The sequence below is a fragment of the Phalacrocorax aristotelis genome, chromosome 7 (genome assembly GCF_949628215.1).
Source record: "Phalacrocorax aristotelis chromosome 7, bGulAri2.1, whole genome shotgun sequence".
In the NCBI taxonomy this organism is placed as follows: Eukaryota; Metazoa; Chordata; class Aves; order Suliformes; family Phalacrocoracidae; genus Phalacrocorax; species Phalacrocorax aristotelis.
Window position 1 is genome coordinate 53,869,143 of NC_134282.1, and position 19,118 is coordinate 53,888,260.

At 39.7% G+C, this 19,118-nt stretch overlaps 1 protein-coding gene across 2 annotated transcripts in view; it reads left to right on the plus strand.

Moving 5' to 3' along the window:
• Positions 1–18,409, plus strand: part of PIAS1 (protein inhibitor of activated STAT 1) — a 64,996-nt gene extending 46,587 nt beyond the window's left edge. The window contains exons 7-14 of one of the 2 annotated variants that reach the window (XM_075100782.1): positions 2,979–3,084; positions 4,594–4,667; positions 10,128–10,288; positions 12,107–12,237; positions 12,558–12,735; positions 13,926–14,068; positions 14,389–14,426; positions 15,947–18,409. In XM_075100782.1, coding sequence (XP_074956883.1) covers positions 2,979–3,084; positions 4,594–4,667; positions 10,128–10,288; positions 12,107–12,237; positions 12,558–12,735; positions 13,926–14,068; positions 14,389–14,426; positions 15,947–16,243 — 1,128 coding nt within the window. In that variant the 3' untranslated portion in view covers positions 16,244–18,409. The remainder of the gene's footprint in view (positions 1–2,978; positions 3,085–4,593; positions 4,668–10,127; positions 10,289–12,106; positions 12,238–12,557; positions 12,736–13,925; positions 14,069–14,388; positions 14,427–15,946) is intronic. The other variant, XM_075100783.1, reaches the window with a different exon arrangement.
• Positions 18,410–19,118: the final 709 nt, after the last annotated feature.

Genomic DNA, 19,118 nt, shown 5'->3' on the forward strand with positions numbered 1-19,118 from the left:
GTAGCTCTCAAATCTTTTTCGTGTAACCTCTCCCTCTTCACCCCCCACCTGCCTATTTTTGTGACTCATTGAGGGCCCAGGTAATAAGATGAAGACAGTCTATACAACTTTGTCTTAACTTCAGACCTCAAGCTCTTCCGGATTTTGGGGGCTTGACAAACCTTATCTTGGTGTCAACTTGTAACTTGCATGTGACGTTCAGCACAGAGTGGTCTTTTATAACTGTGTAAACGTGGACACAAAGCATAGCAACTCAGCAGGGCCCAGGAGATTCAATTTGCCTTTTTTATATTTCTGTTCTCGTAACTGCTATCCTTATACTTAATATTTAAAAAGTCATGTTTTTATAACTTTTTTGTGTCTGTGGGGAGAATATTACAATTGGTATTATAAAATTGCTGATGTTCCACTGGGCTAATTAAATCTGGAACATGCTGCAAAAAGTTACTTCAATAAATTAGTCTGTGAATTAGTGCGCTGCTTTCACTGATGGCAAAAAAACCCCTGCTAGATACATGTTACAGAGTCAACATGTACTTGAAAAACGGTGGCTTTGCCATTGCAACCATCCTGGTTTTAGAAGTCCCGAGAGTTGCCCTGAGATGAAACCTTGTACAAGAATTTGTCAGTGCGCAAAGCCCAGGATTCCTGAGCCAGAGTGGAAAAATGCTTACAGCCCAATCATGCACAATAGCCAGTTATAAAACATCACAATGGTATTTCATGATGAATTTCTTGTGGAGCGTAAAACAGTCTCCATTCAGATTATAGAATAAATGATGGTTGGATTATTTTTTTTTTTTTTTTTATTTAAAACCTCCTTTTATCTAACGAGAACTGCAGGTATCAGAAATAAGCATTTAAAAATGAACCTGTTTTGATTTGCATTGCAGAAGTGCCTACACGCAAGTTGATGAATCCTGGTTATTGCTCAGAATACAGTGCTGCACTTTTGCTTAAGAACACCAGTGAGGATCTAGGGAAAAGAAATGTCACAAGTCTGCGTGGACCCTAAGCTAGTCTCGTGTGAACTAGCTAGTTTCTGAGGCTTCATAGATATTTCACTTACAAAAACCATATTGGCTAACTTGTGACTTACAGTAGAAAACTGAAGAGAGTGGCAAATTCTTAGTGTGTTTCATGAGAATTAATTGTCAGTCAGAACTTCCCCACTCGTGAGAGGTAACGCTTCCTGAAGTGATCATTTGAGACCTTGATGGTTAAATGTGAGGAGGAGTTTTATATTTGGATGTGCCTGTATAGTACAAAATTTGAATTCTCCTCCTCCCCTTCCCGTAAGAGTCAGTTTCATGTCTCAACGGGTGTACTCTACCTTTCCTGAAGTCATAATTGTGATTTTTACACAATCTGTTTCAAGAGCCTTCTGTACAAGATGCCTTGGGCAAGTTCCTAGCTTTGTAGATTCAAGCTGTCGGTAAATAATTTCACAATGTTAATTACCATTTTTCTAACTTCTATACTAATTGAGGCATTAAACAAACAAGTTAAAGCAGTAGTGGTTTTTAACGATGTGAGAAGCATTCATTGTAAGAATAAAATATTAAAAACACGATGTTTCTGATGCTATTCCAATTTGTGTAATTTCATGGCAAGATATATTACTGAAAGTCCATCTTTGGATTCTGGTGGCATCCTAAATAATGGTAGATGTCACAATTGTATGCGTTTTTTGTTTTGTTTTGTTTGTGGAAACATACGTGGCAGTTGCTGGGCGAACACTTTCATTTTTCAATTTAAAGTATATGGGTGCAGCTACAGGTTTAGTGAATACTGTTTATATTTAAAAGTAATTGATGTACCCTGGTGTGAGAGCACAAATTTTGTTCTTTCCATTTTGGGGTGGGAGGGAGCGATGGGTGTTGCTGATGAATGTATAGTACCATACCATGTTTTTAGAAAGATAGTTATTGCCTGCCGTTGTTAGTAGCTTACAAGAAAAACGAGAGCTTCAGAAACCTCGGGCTGTGGTTTGAAACCCATTAGTGATGCCAGGAGGAGCCGGTCCTCCTGCCGCTCCTGCTCTGTCCCTCTAGGGAAGGCTTACCCTGCTCACAGGGGAGCTGGCAGAGTTGATGTTTGGTCTGCATCTGACCTGCTTGTATGCCAGATTATCTTCTGTAGTGGCAGAAGTGAGCATCCCTGGCTTTTTGCTGACATTGATAAGGAACATTTGCATGGTCAGTTCTGTTGAGACTGAGGCGGGGAAGTGACCTAACCTCTTCAAGAGGGGAAGGACAGACGGGTGGGAGCGGTGACTCCTTGCCTGCTCCGACTAGATTCGCTGGAGTACATTTTGGCCCCACTGAACTCTTGAACTCTTTGACTGACTTCTGTTAAGCTTCCGTAGTGAAGTAGCGTTAGCATTTCATAGGCAGTAAGTACAGGAAGGTAAGAAAAGAGAAAGTTGATTAGTGCTTCCAGACTGAGTAGGAAATACTGCAGATGATGCATCTTTTTATGTATTGCTTTTGGAGAAGCATTACTGCAGATTTTCCTATTTTGAAAATGAAATAAGTTTTTATTTAAAAAAAAAAAAAAAAGAGTTTTGATCATATTTGACCTGACATCTTCCCTTAGATGTATTGACGCAACTGCGGTACCTAACAATATTGATGTAAAGTTACCCTTCTTAAATGGGCTGTAGACTGTGTATCCCGAGTTAGATATAAAACTTCCAGAAGTGTCTTAAATGCTCTTTTAGTAGCTTGGTTTGCAGCTAAATGTAATCTCAGTGAAGCGTGAAGTCACTTTTGTTGCATCTCTAAAACTCCAGCCCCGTGAACTTTCTGAAGCAGGGTGGGTTTTCTCTGGTCTGAAAAATTGCCATATAAACTCTTGTAGCTGCTTTAGAAACGGTGCCCTGTAATCACATAACAAATTGCATAAGCGTTGTATGGAACACGAGCTATCTTTTGATTAAAACGGTTTTTACTTTGATCTTTTGTTCTGTTTTCTAGAACTATTCCATGGCAGTCTATCTCGTAAAGCAGCTGTCCTCTACGGTGTTACTGCAGAGGTTGCGAGCAAAAGGAATACGGAACCCCGATCATTCTAGAGCACTAAGTATGTCTGATGTACTACTTGTTTAAAAAGGAGAAATAGCTTTTGTAAAAGGAGATTTGAAAAAGGACTGTACTAACTGAGGTTTGGACTTCCTACAATTCTCTGGGTTTTGAGAATCTGATAGTGGTGTTCTTTGTATTCAGTTCCAATTCAAAGACTCAGAGGCCTTTGTTTGTACTAGGAGCCAGTCCAGGAACCCTGTTGACACTGTGAAGGGAAAAATGCAAGAGAATCTCTTTCAGTTCAGCCATACTGGCTTTGTTTCTTCAGAATAGAACAACTGTATTTATATAGTTAACTGGTAATTCAGTACCTCAAGCAAGCTGAACTAAATGCCTGGTGCCGAACCTTGATGCTGACATGCTGGAGGGAAGTCTGCATCAACACAGTTTTTGTTCCTTTGGCACGGTATTGTGGGGAGAGCTCCTGGAGAGAGAGGGTCTAGCACAGTACTCCTCCCAGCCCCCTTCCAAATTTAAATGTGAGGTTTGCTGCTTTGTTGTTTCTCTGACAAGTACATGTTGGGGTAAGTTTGTATAATAAAATTGCAAGCAAGAGCTGCTGCATGTTTCTTTTTCAGGAAGAGGGTGAAAATACCAACACCTGACAGCTGTTGGTCATACTCTTTAATGCTCAAATAATGAGCATTGTACACAGCACAGGACCTTCCCCCAAAGGGAAGAAATTGGTCCACCAGTAAATACTACAAAGCCAGTGGTATGTAGTGCTGGGGCATTGGCTTGTGCTAATGCAGGATGAGGATTTAAATGCGCAAAAATGTAGAGTTTCCAGGTGGCTACTGCTCTTTGTATAGAAGGTGAGAATTGAGGGTGTAGGTCTAGTTAGTTCATAGAGCAGGAAGATCGTGGAACTTATTTAACCTATGACCGCTTATAAAACAGTCCTTATACGTATAAAGTAGAGGATGGATAGCGATTGAAGACTTCTGTAGTGCTAATATTTCCCTGCAATATTTAACTGCAGGTTATTTAAATCCCAGAATTTGTTAGGGAACTTCTGATTTCCTATTTCTCAATTTGCTTTTCAATTTTAAGTCACAGGGTTGCTTGATGAGTATTTCAGAGGTTTACAGCGGTGCTTGCCCATGTGAGAGTTGCTAACATCTTTTTTAACGTCCTTGAAGTTACTAGTGAAGTCAGTGTGGCTCATCTTATTGGTAGATTTTAAATAACTTTCAAGTACAAAATTGCATGTATATGAAAAGAGACACCTCTGTATAAATAAATTTTCTAGGGATCTTGGTTTAAGATGAGCTTTTCCTGCTTTTCACCTTCTTGAATCATTGTTTATGATCTTTCTAGAGAGTAAAAACTGCTTATGTTACATGGCTATTGCATGAGTCAGAAACAATAGTCACTGCTGCTTGCTTTCAGTAGATATGGCAAACTGATAATTTAGCACACAGTTACAGACTTGTTTTATTTCTCTATTGTCCAATTTGTGTTGTAAATCAACTGTAAAATAAACCTTTCTTCTTTCAAATAACAGTTAAAGAGAAGCTGACTGCCGATCCAGACAGCGAAATAGCTACAACAAGCTTAAGAGTTTCTCTTCTTTGTCCAGTAAGTTGTTTTTGTTTTTGGTTTGGTTTTTTTTTTTTTTTTTTTTAAATATTCCCTCAAAACTGATCTGATCAAAATGTGGCTGTTCTAGGACATGTATTTGGTAGAGGTTAGCTTGTGTTTACCTGTGTGTTAACTTTGTGGGGATGGGATCCATTGCTGAATTTAGATCTGTTGCTGTGCTTAAGCATTTGATATACTCCTGAGAAAATTAGTATTCCATTAACCTGAAAACGCTATTCAAAATTATATGTAAGCATACATCTACATCTGTCACTAGATCATCTGAGTGTGCAGTTTGGGTCCTTGATTGTGATAAAACGGCTCTCGGTGGTAAGGTGGGTGAATCTGACTATTAAAAATAGCCCTCCAGCCAGCGTCTGCAGTTAAAGGATTGAGCATCTTTTAACTGAAGTTGGTGATATGCATGTGTACACTTTGAGTATTTAATAATCTTAGCTTAAAACCAAAGCAGTGTCATAGAGGTTTTTCAAAGGAAATTTGTTCCAAATTTGAAGTGGGAGAACACAGTTCCAATGAAAGTGGAAGTGGCAGAGGCGTGCTGTATCTTGACCTGCTAATCGCTTTTTAACCAAGTAGATGCAGAGATAAGCAGTAGTTTATACCTGGGTTTACGTTATCCTTGGTAAACTGCACAATATTAATATTATGTGCACTTCATTTAATCTTTGGGATTTAGTGCTCTTGTTTCAAGTACCACGCACCTTCAGAATACTTGCTCTCTGTATTGATTGACACAGTATCTTTATTGCAGTGTAAATTTTTAACCCCTTTTCAAGATAAAGGATACATCTGTTTCCTGGTTTGGCTCAATCTGCTCAACCTTGACCTGAAATTTTCAGTTTTCAAATCCAAGGAAGAAAACTGACTTTATTCTTGCAGAATTGAAGCTTATTTCTCAAGTTACTAAATACATTCTTAAACTCTACCAACATAAAGATAAAATTTTAGATATATAAGCTTTGCTTCATAAAAAGCACGATTGACATTGTGGTTACTTTTTATATGTGTATTTAGGTTATTGTAAATCTTTAAGTGTGGTATTTTCATGACCTTTAATCTTACGACTTCCTCCATATGAACATTGATGCTGACTAAATAATGACGCATCAATAAGGAAGATAAATCTCATCTTGTCAGAAAGATATAGGGCTTGCATTTTCAACATAAAATCCTGATCTGTAAACTTAGAACCTCACAACTTCTCATCTTATAAACCTATGAATTTGTCACATCAAAACTGCTGCAGATTTGGAAGGCTGAAGTATTTTGGGTCATAGAATCATAGAATCGTTAAGGTTGGAAAAGACCTCTAGGCTCATCAAGTCCAACCATCGACCCAACACAGGGTCCACACCTGGCAGCTTATTTTGCTGAGTCGTTACAGTTGTATTTTTGTTGTGCTCTTAGTACTTTGTTACTCTCTAAAATACAGTGATAGTCCTGGTTTTTTTTTTTGCCATTCTTCAGGCACAATATTCTTACCACTTAAAGTTAGTTTCCAATATAGACAAAACCAGTAATCCATTAGTAGGAATTAAATGGCTGTAAGAGTTTAGGAATGCCTATTTCTAAACTAGAAATTCATTATCTTAAATTAATCGTCATGGATCTTCTGGAACTACAGAATTTTTCTTCGGTCATACTTGATCTGTCAAAACTGCCAGTTCAGGCAGTTATGTTGCTTTATAGATCATTCCTTGGGATTTTCCAGACGCACTTCTGTGTGTCCCGATTGCCTCCATTACTGACAAAAGTTCTTCTACAGTGTTTTTAGATGCACTTTTTTCTTGATGACTGCGATTAGGTGACTTAGTATTACAGCAGGAATATCCTCTACAATATTGCTTTTAGGGCAGCAAGTTTGCTGGTACCTCAAGATGTCAAATTCTATTTTGCTTTGGCAGAGTTCTGCCAGGCGTGAAACCAAAACAGCAATCAGATGTTAGGATGTAGCTCTTCAGAAGTCCTACCTTTGTCAGTGTTTCCTCTTTAAAATTTACTGTTTTTCCTGATAGACGTGCAATACAAAGTCTGTAGCAGATTATTTTGAGCATATTTGTCTCTGTGCCATTTTAATAATATCTACAAAACATACACGCTTGATTTTTTTTTTTTCCCATTATGTTCCTCACTCAGTGCTGTCTGATTTCACTTGGAACGGTCCATCATTGCAAAGGCTCTTTGGGACAGAGGCTGCACCTTTCAACCTGTCCTGCGAACAGAAGGGTTATTAGCATGATTCAGGCTGGCCTTGGGTCTGGATGTGATTTTTTTAATTATAGCTTCCATATTTTTATCTGCTGTTTTCTAAGCATTTGGCTCGGGGAGAATTTTTTAGTAAATATTTTGTGCTTACTTTCTAATGCTTGAATAGACAACGTATGCTTTGACAGTACACGTTGAAAATGCCGATTTGGTCTCCAACAGCAGAACCAAAAAAAATTAGACTGATGCATCTTCAGCTCTGTTAATGTGCGGGTGCTGTTCTCCCATCTCATTTGTTATGGGTGTGATTCTCTCGTCTGCTTACTGCAATAACAGAAAAGGAATTGCATATCTGGATCGGGATGGCAGGTTTAGACTTTATAACCTTTATTTTGTCCTCAAAAAAGTGCAGAGCGAGGCAGCTTCCTCTGAATTTGTTTTGGATTGCTGCTGAGCTTTTTTTAGCACAGAGGCCTGCTCTCCCTCCGAGACCGTGGAGTACGGAGAAAAAGCTGTCCTTAACTATTGGCTGAGTCTGTCCAAGATACAGCAGGCGAATGGGCTGGACTGAGCCTGTATTTCAGGAAGACACTTGAATTCATGTTCTTTTTTCGCCTTGAAATAAAAATAAATAAATCCGCAGGCTCTGCAGCTGGACCAAATATTTAACTGAACAAAAATTCCAAATCTAGCATTTCACTGTAGTTTTTGCAGCTTTGTTTACAAATCCTTAACTCCTGTTTTGGGTACATTTTTTAGCATGAAAAGATAACAATGTTTTGTACCCTTGTAAAAGGAATTAATGCGGTGTGGTTTTGGCTGCCGACAGGCAGGAATCAAACCAGTAACAGTGTCGAGAAACACAGTTTTTTCAAAAGTTGGGATGCATCCCTTCTTTTGTGACCTTTTCTTTTGTCAGTTCTGACACAGCTTGGCCACTATGGCAGGGCTGATCCAGGAGGTTCAATGCCAAAAATGGGAAAGGAGACATCAACTTGTTAACGCTGAGTACGCTGATTCTGTCTGCACGCGTATGGCTTCGGGTAAATCCGACCGCTGCTTAGAAATTAGAGCCGCGGGGTTTTTTTACACTAAAAGCTTGTGAAAATGTTTCTGGTTTAAATCTGCTTTTTTACTCAGAGACAGGTATTTATGTTCTTCCTGCAGCACATGTCTTCGACCTTCTTTATTTGTATTTTGCATCACTAGAAGCATCCAGGTTTTATCTCCGGTACCCTAACTCTTGATCCTCGCTAAGCTAGGAGACTCTTATTGTGCCCAAAAGACAAATGAGCCATTGACCTACCATCTGGGAGACAAGAATTCATAACAGACATGGATCAGAGGGCCTTGCTTTGTTGGGGGTTGATTATGTGATAGAAATAATGTGCTTGGTCATGGATTTTGGGGGAGGGGGTGCCAAACACATGGCACATACAGCACCTCCTGCTGTCTGAGCTCTCCACCACCATTACTGCGGGCTCCCCAGGGAGTTCTCTGCTCCCCTCCCATCTGGTGGGGAGTTTTGTGACAGTGACTGAGAGCCAGAGGGAAGAAAAATAAGCAAGATCCTGGAGTCTAGCTGAATTTGCTGGGAATGGGGTAGAGGGATTTCTGCTTAAGGGGGATGCAAAAAAAAAAAAAAAAAAAAAAGCATCATGGAGGAAGTAGTGGCCTGTGAGTAGAGCCTTTGTTCTTGATACTTAGTTTTTCTGATAATCTGAGATTGAGTGCCATCCTGTGGCACCCATCTTGTATTGCTGAGAATCAGTATGCGTGACCACGGTGCTTACTTAAGCCGTACTAAAACCAGTTCCCCCCTATTATCCACTGCTAGAATTGGCTGAAGGTTTTCAAATGAAGTCACCGAGTATATTTTAGCCAAATATATGTAACTTCAAAATACTCAGTATAAGTAGTTCTTAATAAATAATTGGTTTGTTGTTTTTTAATGTGGGAAAAGTCTTGTTTAGACATTCCTACTTTTTACCTTTCGTGTGGTCAGTTAAAGCCCCTCCTAAGCTGCTGCATAAGCACTCTGCCAGAAGACAACAGCTTGTTTTTTTTGAGGAGAAGGAACTTCTTTTATTTCAGGTTAATATGAAATGCCTTTCACTGTCTAATCAATTTTGCATTCAATGTAATTATACGTTAATGTTTTGTGGTCTGAGTTTTCCTTGATTTACTTAATCCCAACTAAGATATTCCTGTTCCACAATTTAGCCTAAACACTGTGTGTGTGTAGCACTCCTGTGTTATCTACTCCGCTTAAGCACTCAGCTGTGCTTTTTGTGTTTAAACTAGTGGAAGCTTTGTGCTGGCCTGTAAAACCTGGCTCTCCTGGCCTTTCTACAGACCTGAAGGGGAGGATGGTCTCTGTCTGAAAGTGTACTTTAGAAGTCACTTTCTCCTGTCTCATCTTCCGTTAACATTTGCAGGCCTTCGTAGTGTTGAAAAGGTATGATGGTATTACAGGGTAGGTAGTCAGCTGTTTGTGTTTTATACAAGAAGGCGGCGGTGAAATTTCAGGTTAGCTCACAAGTGTATACATAGCAGCGGTGGTTATCGCAGCAGGAGGAGTAGAAAATCGTTTCTTAATAGTTAACAGGTGTGACTTATTTTGTGAGTAGTCACTTTCTGACAGTTCTTTGGAGAAAGCAGTGGAAATGATGGAGTTACAGAGACACGTCAGGAAATTATCCAACATCGTGCAAATGCGTTTTCTATCTGCTTGCTTCCGTGACTGTAAAGTTATAAAGTTAAACAAGTAGTTCTGGTAGTGCCCTGACGACTGAGAGAGGGACAGCAGCTTGAATGCACATTTAACTCTTGAGTGAATAGGAGAGGACTGACCCATGTTAATCAGCATTCAAAATATTAATGAGGAAGCAGCATTTTTTGTGATTCGTCTAGGACACACTGTTACAGGTGCTCAGTGGACTCTGTATTTTGTTATGGGAACATGAAAGGACGTAGATCTCAGTTTCCTTGATCAAATGGAGTTAAAAATGTGATTATTTCTTTTAGTAACTTTTTCTTTCATGTGATAAACAAACCTACAGGAAGGAGGCAACGGTGTATGTGGCATGTCTTTTAATCAAAACTTGGATGTGTGAGAGTTCTTTCTGCAGTAAAACTCAAACTCTTTTCAGACAGAAAAGCCCTGTTTGTTAATTTAATACCAAGATGATGTAACCTTGTTGTTTGTTTGTTTGTTTTCCCCTCTTCAAGCTTGGTAAAATGCGGCTAACTATACCGTGTAGGGCCCTGACTTGTTCACACCTGCAGTGTTTTGATGCCACTCTGTATATTCAAATGAACGAAAAGAAACCAACCTGGGTGTGCCCCGTGTGTGACAAGAAGGCTCCCTACGAACATCTCATTATTGATGGGTGAGTAAAACTTGACTCAAAACGAAGGAGGTACCCTACACTCTTTGCTTACTGTTCTTGCGCTGCACAGAATACAGTGCTCTGAAAGTTTGGTTGTCTGGCTGCGACCTGTTTTAAGTTACCATGTTGTTTAATTTCCATGCTGTTGGTGAAGAATTACTAACCAGGTACCTCTTCATTCAGTATTCTGGAAGAATTGTGGTCATCAAACTGTTAAAGTTGGTAGTAATGGAAGGTATTCCTTCCAATCCTAGGTAAATTTTTGAGCTATCCTGCCTAAAACGGTTATGGGGTTTGGTTCCCCCCCCCGCCCCAACATTCCATAGTGCTGGATCCCGAGGGGAAAACAGCACATGTTGTCTTTTCTTTTAATGGAGCAACTGCACAGATCTGGCACAGTTGATAGGAGATATTCATGTTAGACCAAATAAATACTGCCCCCCTCCAAATGCATGTACAATTCCCTGTACAGTTTCACACTTGGGGAGCTGCTGTATTTAGAAAGTGACATAGAGGTTGATTCCCTGGTACTGCCTACCTGCAAAACGTTAAAAAAATAAATAAGTCTAGTATTGGTTTCCATAAGGAAATGCCAAGTGTGTATTCCTGGGTTTGTGTTTTAATTCCTTAGACAGGAATCTTCTTTCCAAAGTGTGATAAAGGAAGGGAACAGGCAGAGTCTTCTGAGAATACTCTCAGGAATGTTTTACTCAAAAAAAAAAAAAAAAAACCCCAAACCCCAACAACCAACCAATCAAAAAAAAAAAGCCAAAGCAAACAACCCCCCCCAAAAGCAAAACTAAAAACCCTGAAACAAACAGAATCCCAGAAAACCACCTCACAAAGGATTGAGTCTCTTTCAGTGAGTATATGCTTAGTTTTGGTGACCTGCCAGTGAACCATAAGATTGTTCGGGATCCCCTTTATGGCCTTGCAAAAAGCTCTTGAAGAGACACTCAGGGCTCGCACAGGCTGCTTCGGATTCACGGACCCTGAGATTTACAGGTCTCTGCTTTGGATCAAAGAACTGTGGGGTCCCTTGCTCTAGGTTTCAGCCTAAAATAGCAAAGACAAAGAGTAATAATTAAAGCAATGCATTTTCCTTATTTCTTCTTGTGTTGCCAGATGTGGATGTTGGAGACTAGGTGCTATAGCACCCCAAAGAGAAGGTTATTTCTAGAAGATGTTTCAATCTGGGAAAGAGTGAACTTTCTCACTAATTAAAGCAAAGCTCTTTCCTACGCAGAACCACATGAATAGTCTTGGTCAAAAGCTGGAATTCCCACTGGGAGTGATGTGGTGCCAGGATCCTAAAAGATTCAGGAGATGCAGCTAGGAGAAGAGGCTGCAAGTTTAGATTCCCATGCTTGGCTTTTGTTAGGAAGTTTTCGCTTAGCAAGAGGTTTCAGGAAATAGTAGTCCTTAAATATTCGGCTATATGGACTCCTTTAAGGTATGGGCTTCCCAATTAAATAGTGTCAAAGATAAATATGGGTAAGGAGGAGATTATTTTTTTAAATGCTAGTTCACATTCTTCCTTTGTTTTGGGAAATGGAGCGTTCTGTGTCATGAGCTCTGCAGGATTCCACTCCTGTAGCTCCTTTATGTGAATGTGCAGATTTTTATTTTAGATAATATCTTAAATTTTTCAATTACTCCTTTTTATCAAAGAAGCAGATGAGAGCAGGGCGGAACAATGAAAGCTTTCTGCTCTTTTTAAACGCTAATTCAAATTTACACTGACTAATAAAGATATTGGAGGAGAAAAAGGAGTTGAGCTCTTTTTGAGGACTGATATTAAATGTTTTTGATTGACAGGTTGTTCATGGAAATCCTGAAGTATTGTACAGATTGTGATGAAATTCAGTTTAAGGAGGATGGATCATGGGCTCCTATGAGATCGAAGAAGGAAGTGCAGGAAGTAACTGCATCTTACAATGGAGTTGATGGTAAAGTCGTGGTTTGGGGTGTATGGACTGAATGTCATGCCACTGAACTGTTAAACATTGATATTCCTTTAACTTTTCAAAATGCCCATTTTTTGCATGTATGTTGGTAGCTTTTAATGATAATTTGTGAGAAGGATTACTTGACTAGTACCTGTTTGGGGCTGATAGTACTTTGAAGTTGTTATCGATGTTATGTAATTTTGTTGTCTTGTATTCTAAGTTACAAGCTTTGTTTATGAAGGATATAATAAGCTGTGATGTTATGATGATTGTAGTGTTGTTGTAACCTATAGCTTATAATGTTGACTTACTTTGTGTAGGATGCATAAGCTCTTCCTTGGAACATCAGGTGTCTTCTCACCAACAGTCAAATAAAAACAAGAAGGTAGAAGTGATTGATTTAACCATTGATAGCTCATCAGATGAAGAGGAGGAAGAACCATCTGCAAAGAGAAGCTGCCCTTCCATATCTCCAGCATCACCGTTAAATAATAAAGGGTGAGAATAAAGTATCCGGGCCAATGCAGAGCAAATAATCTCATGATGGAGAGTAGTAATAAATTTAAAAAGCAATTTTGTCTAGAAAGTTCTGTATTTGCATTATATCCTGATTTAGCAGCTCGGAGCAAATGGATTTGGTTTCAGGTCACAGGCCTGAAAAGATTGGAATAACGACTTTGAGTTAAGGGTGTATCATGATACAGTTTTTTAATTGTATTTACACTCATATTTATGAAAATGAGTATAAAATGGTGCAGAAGGTTGTAGTTGAGAAGTATGCTTTTGCAGAGTTGGAAATGTTTTTCTTCCGTAGGGAAGTAGGAAGGCAGCAACGTACGGAGAGCAAGAGCCATGAGAAGCATGGGTGTGGTATGCGAGTGTGTGGGTTTTGCTGGTGGTTACTGCCAGTAGCGTAGTAATAAAGAATGCCAGAATAACCTGATTACACCTAGGTGGCTAAGCTGTTAATAGCACCCTGTTTACATAAACACGTAGGGATGAAAACTGAGGCTAAACGGAAGGGGTCCTGTTGTTGAACTGATTACTGCTCTAGTGCTGTAAATGACTCCGTGATCGGTTAAAACTCCTCAAGACCTTTTTGGCTGTCTTCTGTTGCGAATTACCTTGTAGAGAGTCTGTTGTGGTGTTGTGCAGGTTTGTAGCTTTTTGGGAAGTTCAGTATACCTTTAGGATTGTCTTGTCCTGGCTTAGGAGTATTTGTAGCAGATTCGTAGCAGAGATCCCAGTACCATTTATAGTGAGCCATCAGTTCCTACTGTTTGAGACTGAGCTTTGCTTTGCTTTTAACTTTGCTGGACTTGGGCTGCCATCTGGCTTGGACTAAATTAACTTTTCTGATAAACTGTCTCCTCACAATGTTATTTTGGCGAACACGTGATGCTCATGTCTTCCTCACACCCCACCCCACTCTCCTGCCCTTTACAGTCCTTAACAAGACTCACTGAGGTGCTGTAGCATCTTGATCCTATCTAGGCAAGCTTTGAAGTTTAGTCAGGAAGTTGTTGTTGCGCACCTGTAACAAAGTTCAGAATGCACATGACTTTGCGTTAAATTTGAAAACGGGCATACCCTGCATGGGACAGCAGTAGAAATCTTCAAATGCCGTTCTTCTAGCATTAAAGCCAAGATTGTATTTTACGCTTGTAACAAGCCTTTGTTTCTTCCAGCATTTTAAATTTACCCCATCAAGCATCTCCTGTGTCGAGAACACCAAGCCTTCCTGCTGTTGACACCAGCTACATCAATACATCACTTATCCAAGACTACAGGCATCCATTCCATATGACACCTATGCCTTATGACTTGCAAGGTGAGCTTTCTAGCTGTTTGTAGCTGTAAGTACAGCCGTCCAAGCAATAATAACTATCGTAAAAGGATTTAAACATGCCATCATTTGACAATCCGTTAGTATAAAATACTATTTTGCATCCATGGAGGATGAGATGGTATTTAAAAAAAAAAATAGTATCTTAAGGTTTTAAAAGGTTGATGTTTTGCACGCTCCAGTAGTGAAGAGAATCTGAAGTGCCGTCAGTATTACGCTGGCTTTATTTCAAAATAAATGGTGGGAAAAAGGGGAGGTGCGTGCTTGTTTTGAGAAGCTTAATTTTTTCCTTTGGCTCTTTACAGGTTTAGATTTCTTCCCTTTCCTGTCAGGAGACAATCAGGTAAGTCAAGGAAAATCAAGTCATATGGCAGATACTCTTTTCTGAGAAGAACTTGCTGGCATGGATGTATAGGCGAGGAAGGAGCAGATGTATGATGTAGGTGTAAATGCAGGCAGGCTGCAGCTTTATTTTATACACATAGAAGCTGTGACCAAACATAAGCACAGCCTCAGTAAGGGTGTAGGATAAGGCATAACAAAAGATCAGCGTTTCAGTTTCCAAGGGTTAAGCTCAGTCAGCCACTGTTGTGTTGTGGAATGACACTGGGCCATGGCTGAAGGTCCACCAGCCCACCTCCTTATGTTTTCAGACCTGAGATCTGACCTTGGGCTGTCTGACAGTCTGGGCCCCACCACTGGGGCTCTTGACAGTCCTTTGAACGATGCAGACTGTCAGGGGCAGCTCTCAGGTTTTTCTGAGGCTGCGTGCCTGTTCATACCGTGTTTGCCACCTTTCTGTAAGTGCTTACTGAAATGGGCTAGATTGGTGCTGGCTTCTCCAGTTTTGGGAACTAAGCAGGTCATTCTCAAAAGGAGTCTTGGTTGGCAAGTCCTTCCACTTGATCACTTTTCCTCCTGTGCCTCCCAGAAAAGAATGGGGCTGGGGTGGCTCCCCTGCTCTTTGTCCCTTTGTGTGTGTTCTGCAATCTCAAGTAGGAGAATTGCACTAAATGTAGAGGGACGCTTCCTGCATATCCTAATTAAGATCAGAGCCTGCACTGTAGAATTTGGATTCAGAAAAGCTATCTTGATATTCAGAAAAAACATAGATACGAGAATTATTCTGAAACAAGTAGTGCGGAAGTCTGACGCTGTGCTGATTCGGCATAGTTATACCAGTGCAGAGATTTCAGGGAACAAGGCTGAATAGCCTGCATGGATCTTTCATCATAGTGGAAAGAAATATCAAGAGCAAAATTACCCTATGGAGAGATTGTATTTAAAACCTGGTTCTTCGTAGCTAAAGTTCTTGCCTTTCAGGGGCTGCCCAGCACAGAGTGTAACTCGGGACAGCCCTTGCTGCCGTCTAATGGGACTAAGCGTGCTATTTCTAAAAGCGTTTTTCACACAAGTATGCTTTCCTCCACCAGCAGTGATTAGCACATAGTTTCACCAGCGGTGGTTGGTCTGTGACTTTTGAGCGGAGGAGAGGGATGGCAAAATGTTTCTTTGAATTTTGGGGAGTTTTTCCACCAAGGAATTTTTTGAAGAGGTAAAAAAGAGTGCTGCTTCTTACCCTTTCTTCCTGTTTTGGGTGTCTTGCGATACTGTTACTTTTCTAGTGTTTGCTCTTACTAATACTAGTATTTCCAGTTTCTTTTGGCTTCAGAAATCAGGGGCCGCAGAGGTAAAAGTTCACTGCATCGGTCCACTTACCTTACAGAAAGGTGGAGTAGACGAGCTGGTGTGAAATCCAGAAGCTGTCAGAGCTTTAGCTTACAAATACCTTCTTTTGTGCTGGTCTGAATCAAAACTATGGTGTCTGAAATGTAACTTGAAAATGTTGTTTTTCCCCCCCAGCATTACAACACATCCCTTCTTGCCGCTGCAGCTGCGGCAGTTTCCGCATCAGATGATCAAGAACTCTTACACTCTCGTTTTTTCCCATACACTTCATCTCAGATGTTTCTCGATCAGCTAAATGCAGGAGGAAGCAGTTCTCTGCCAGCCACAAATGGTAGCAATAGTGGCAGTAACAGCAGTCTTGTTTCCTCCAACAGCCTGCGAGAGAATCATGGTCATCCAGTTGCAAGTAGGAGCAGCACGGACACGGCGTCTATCTTTGGTATCATACCAGACATTATTTCATTGGACTGATTTTTGGAGTAAATGAACTCGTCAGAGGAAATCTTTGTGCTTGGTTTTACTTTATGTTAGAAACATAGACAAGTTTTTTTCCTTTTTTAGGGAAAAAAATTTATGTGTACAGAGAACAAAAGTATATTTTCAGTTTTACTTTTGTATATAAACCTAAGATGGCCTCGCTGGTAAAAATAAGAAAAAAAAACACAAAACAAAAAAAAAATTAACAAAAACAAGGAGCTTCAGTTCATTTTTATGGATGTTGAAGATTACACCTGTGCATTTGTCATGTAAGTTACTTTCCCCCCCCCCATAGTTTGGACCCAAATGGCATTATTTTCTTCACAGTAACATAAACAGGAAAGGAGCTGAACTTTTAAAGTTCAAACTTGTGAGAGGGTTGTTTTTTTCTCTTGGAGACATTTACCGTTGGTGGAATCTAATTTCCCCATCCCATATCTAGTGCAGATTTTATTATGCTTAAAGCAGAATAAACCCTACCCAAACTATTCCACAGCATCCCCTCGGTTTGCAGGACATAGCCTTTCAGGAGTGGGTTTGGTTTTTTTGATGTTTTTATTTTGGTCATTTCTGGTTCTACCTGGGCCTCCATTCAGACAATTTTTTTAATTCCATGCTTTAATCAAGCATGTTGCAAGCTCATTAGTGCACCAGCTATTCTTAAGGGCCAGACCATAAAACCTCAGAATGAGGATTTACTTAGCTGTGCTCGTATGGGACAAGACAGAATTTTTATAGAATCTAGCCTCTAATAAAAGCATTGACGCCTTGGACTGTATTTTTTTTTCTAAGAACTTACTATGAAAGCCTTTTAAAATAACGTAAGATCCTCATCAGCAAAATATTAAGCATGTGTCAGTTTTAAATTTGTGGAACTGCTTGTGCTTTAAAGCTAGCCATGCGTGTATAAATGGCCTGTTGACTTGAGGCCTGTCTTATTCTGTCTGGAGAAACCTACTTTTAGCTGCAGTAGATCAAATTTCTGCTTAAAAGTGACCTTGTCAACAAAAGGGAGAAAATACAAATAACCAACAACCGTTGCATGGTTTGTGCAGCTGATAATGGTCTTGGTACGCTGTCTTCTGAGTTCACATTCATCAAAATTATTATTAAATGTTCAAAGTCAGTCTCTTAAACCAAAAACCAACCCAAATAAAAAACCCCCACCCTGTAGCCCCTGTACTCCAACGTAGTGCTACCTACTGAAGTCTCTTAGGGTAGTGGGTTTCCAAATTCAGTTTTCTCTTTTTGGCCTTGTAATTAATTTGATTTCCCTGATTTTTTCAGTACGCTTATGTTGAACCTTGAGCCATACCTACTTCCCGGCTTCTTTTATCTTTTTGTTTTTGTTGGAGTTGTGCATGGCGTAGGAAAACCTTTTTTTAGAACTGGTGGGTCGTTGTTTGGGATGATCCGTTCTTATCAGAGAGTGAAATGTGTAAATAGCTGGAATGCAGTTTTTCAGGAGATTCTTTAAAGTAAGAGAAGGGGGAGGGAAGGAGGTGATTCTCTCGTGTCCCAAAGTCCATGTCAGAGAGAGTAAATATTTCCTCTGATGTGAAAAATATTTTTATAACTGGTTGAAAGTGCAGGTAACAAGTTTATCAGGAAGAGAGAGTAAGGAATACTAAAATTAGCAGATTCTTGTCTGAATTTTTAATGTTCAAAACTGTTGATTGCAGCTAGTTGCTTTGAGCATTGACAAGGGCCACCTTTTGCCTATGAAGTTGTCTCAAAATCTTGCATTGATTAAAAAAGAAAAAAAAAAGAAAAAAAAAGAAAAAAAAGAAAAAAAACTTTAATCCAAGTAGCATTAGGTATTGCTGTATGATCAGTCGTATGGTTATTTGAAAGGTTCACATTATGTGGCATCAAAATCGTTTTTAGTGTTTTTACAGCATCCCTCTGCCACTAAATAGTTGACTTGAATTTTGAAAACAAATGTTTGTGTTTATATGTATATGTGTGTGTATATATGTATTTATAGATCTGTGTGTGTGAGTTAAAAGTGAGTTAAATAGTTTTTCCCATGCATGTGTATTTCATACATATCTGGCTGATATATATATTTCACCATACACCAATTTTATAATTTATTAAATGTCAGTTAAAAAATAAATAAAAGGATAGAAAATGGGAAATACTTATTTTTTAAACTCAGTCTGATTTTGAAGTGATTAAGCCTACACTAGGAATAGATCTCGTACATTTTAGTCATGAATACTAATCTGGTAACTTCAGAGCATATGCTTTGCTATAATACCGTTTGTAAATGCGGAGCGCGACTGCCGTCAGCGTAACTGGGGGCGTGCGTGTTCCCAGCTTCTGAAACACCTACGAGAGATGCGGGAGAGCTTGCGGCTGTTTTACCGACGATTGTGGCAACGTTTCCATTGACTGTATTGTTAAAGATGACCTGAAGAGCAGCTTATGTCACTTTTGACAATGGTATTAAAATCTTGTTAATTCACCTATAAAACGAAATGTGGCGAGTGTGTGGTGACACGGGATCTGGCATCTTTATGCCTGTCTTAGCTTTTGGAAAGTGAGGTCGGCTGATAACGTCTTCCATTTCCTCACAAGTTACCCTGAAGGGAAGGAAGGCTGTTCAGTTCACCGTTGTCATTTCTTTAACCTCATGGCTCTACAAGGACGGGACAGAAATGTTCTCAAGTCCTCCTTTGTGGTATTAATCCCATATGCTTTGTGAGTATTCCTGTTTCATGCTAGGGTGTTCTTTATAGTTGATAATTCTCTGTGCCTCTGACCACAGTTAACATTGCTTGGTAGAAGTCTCAGTCTGAGTTCTCGACCAGTTCCCTGCAAACGTCGCTCCAAAACTCAGCCTCCGTTGTCGCCTGTTATCAAA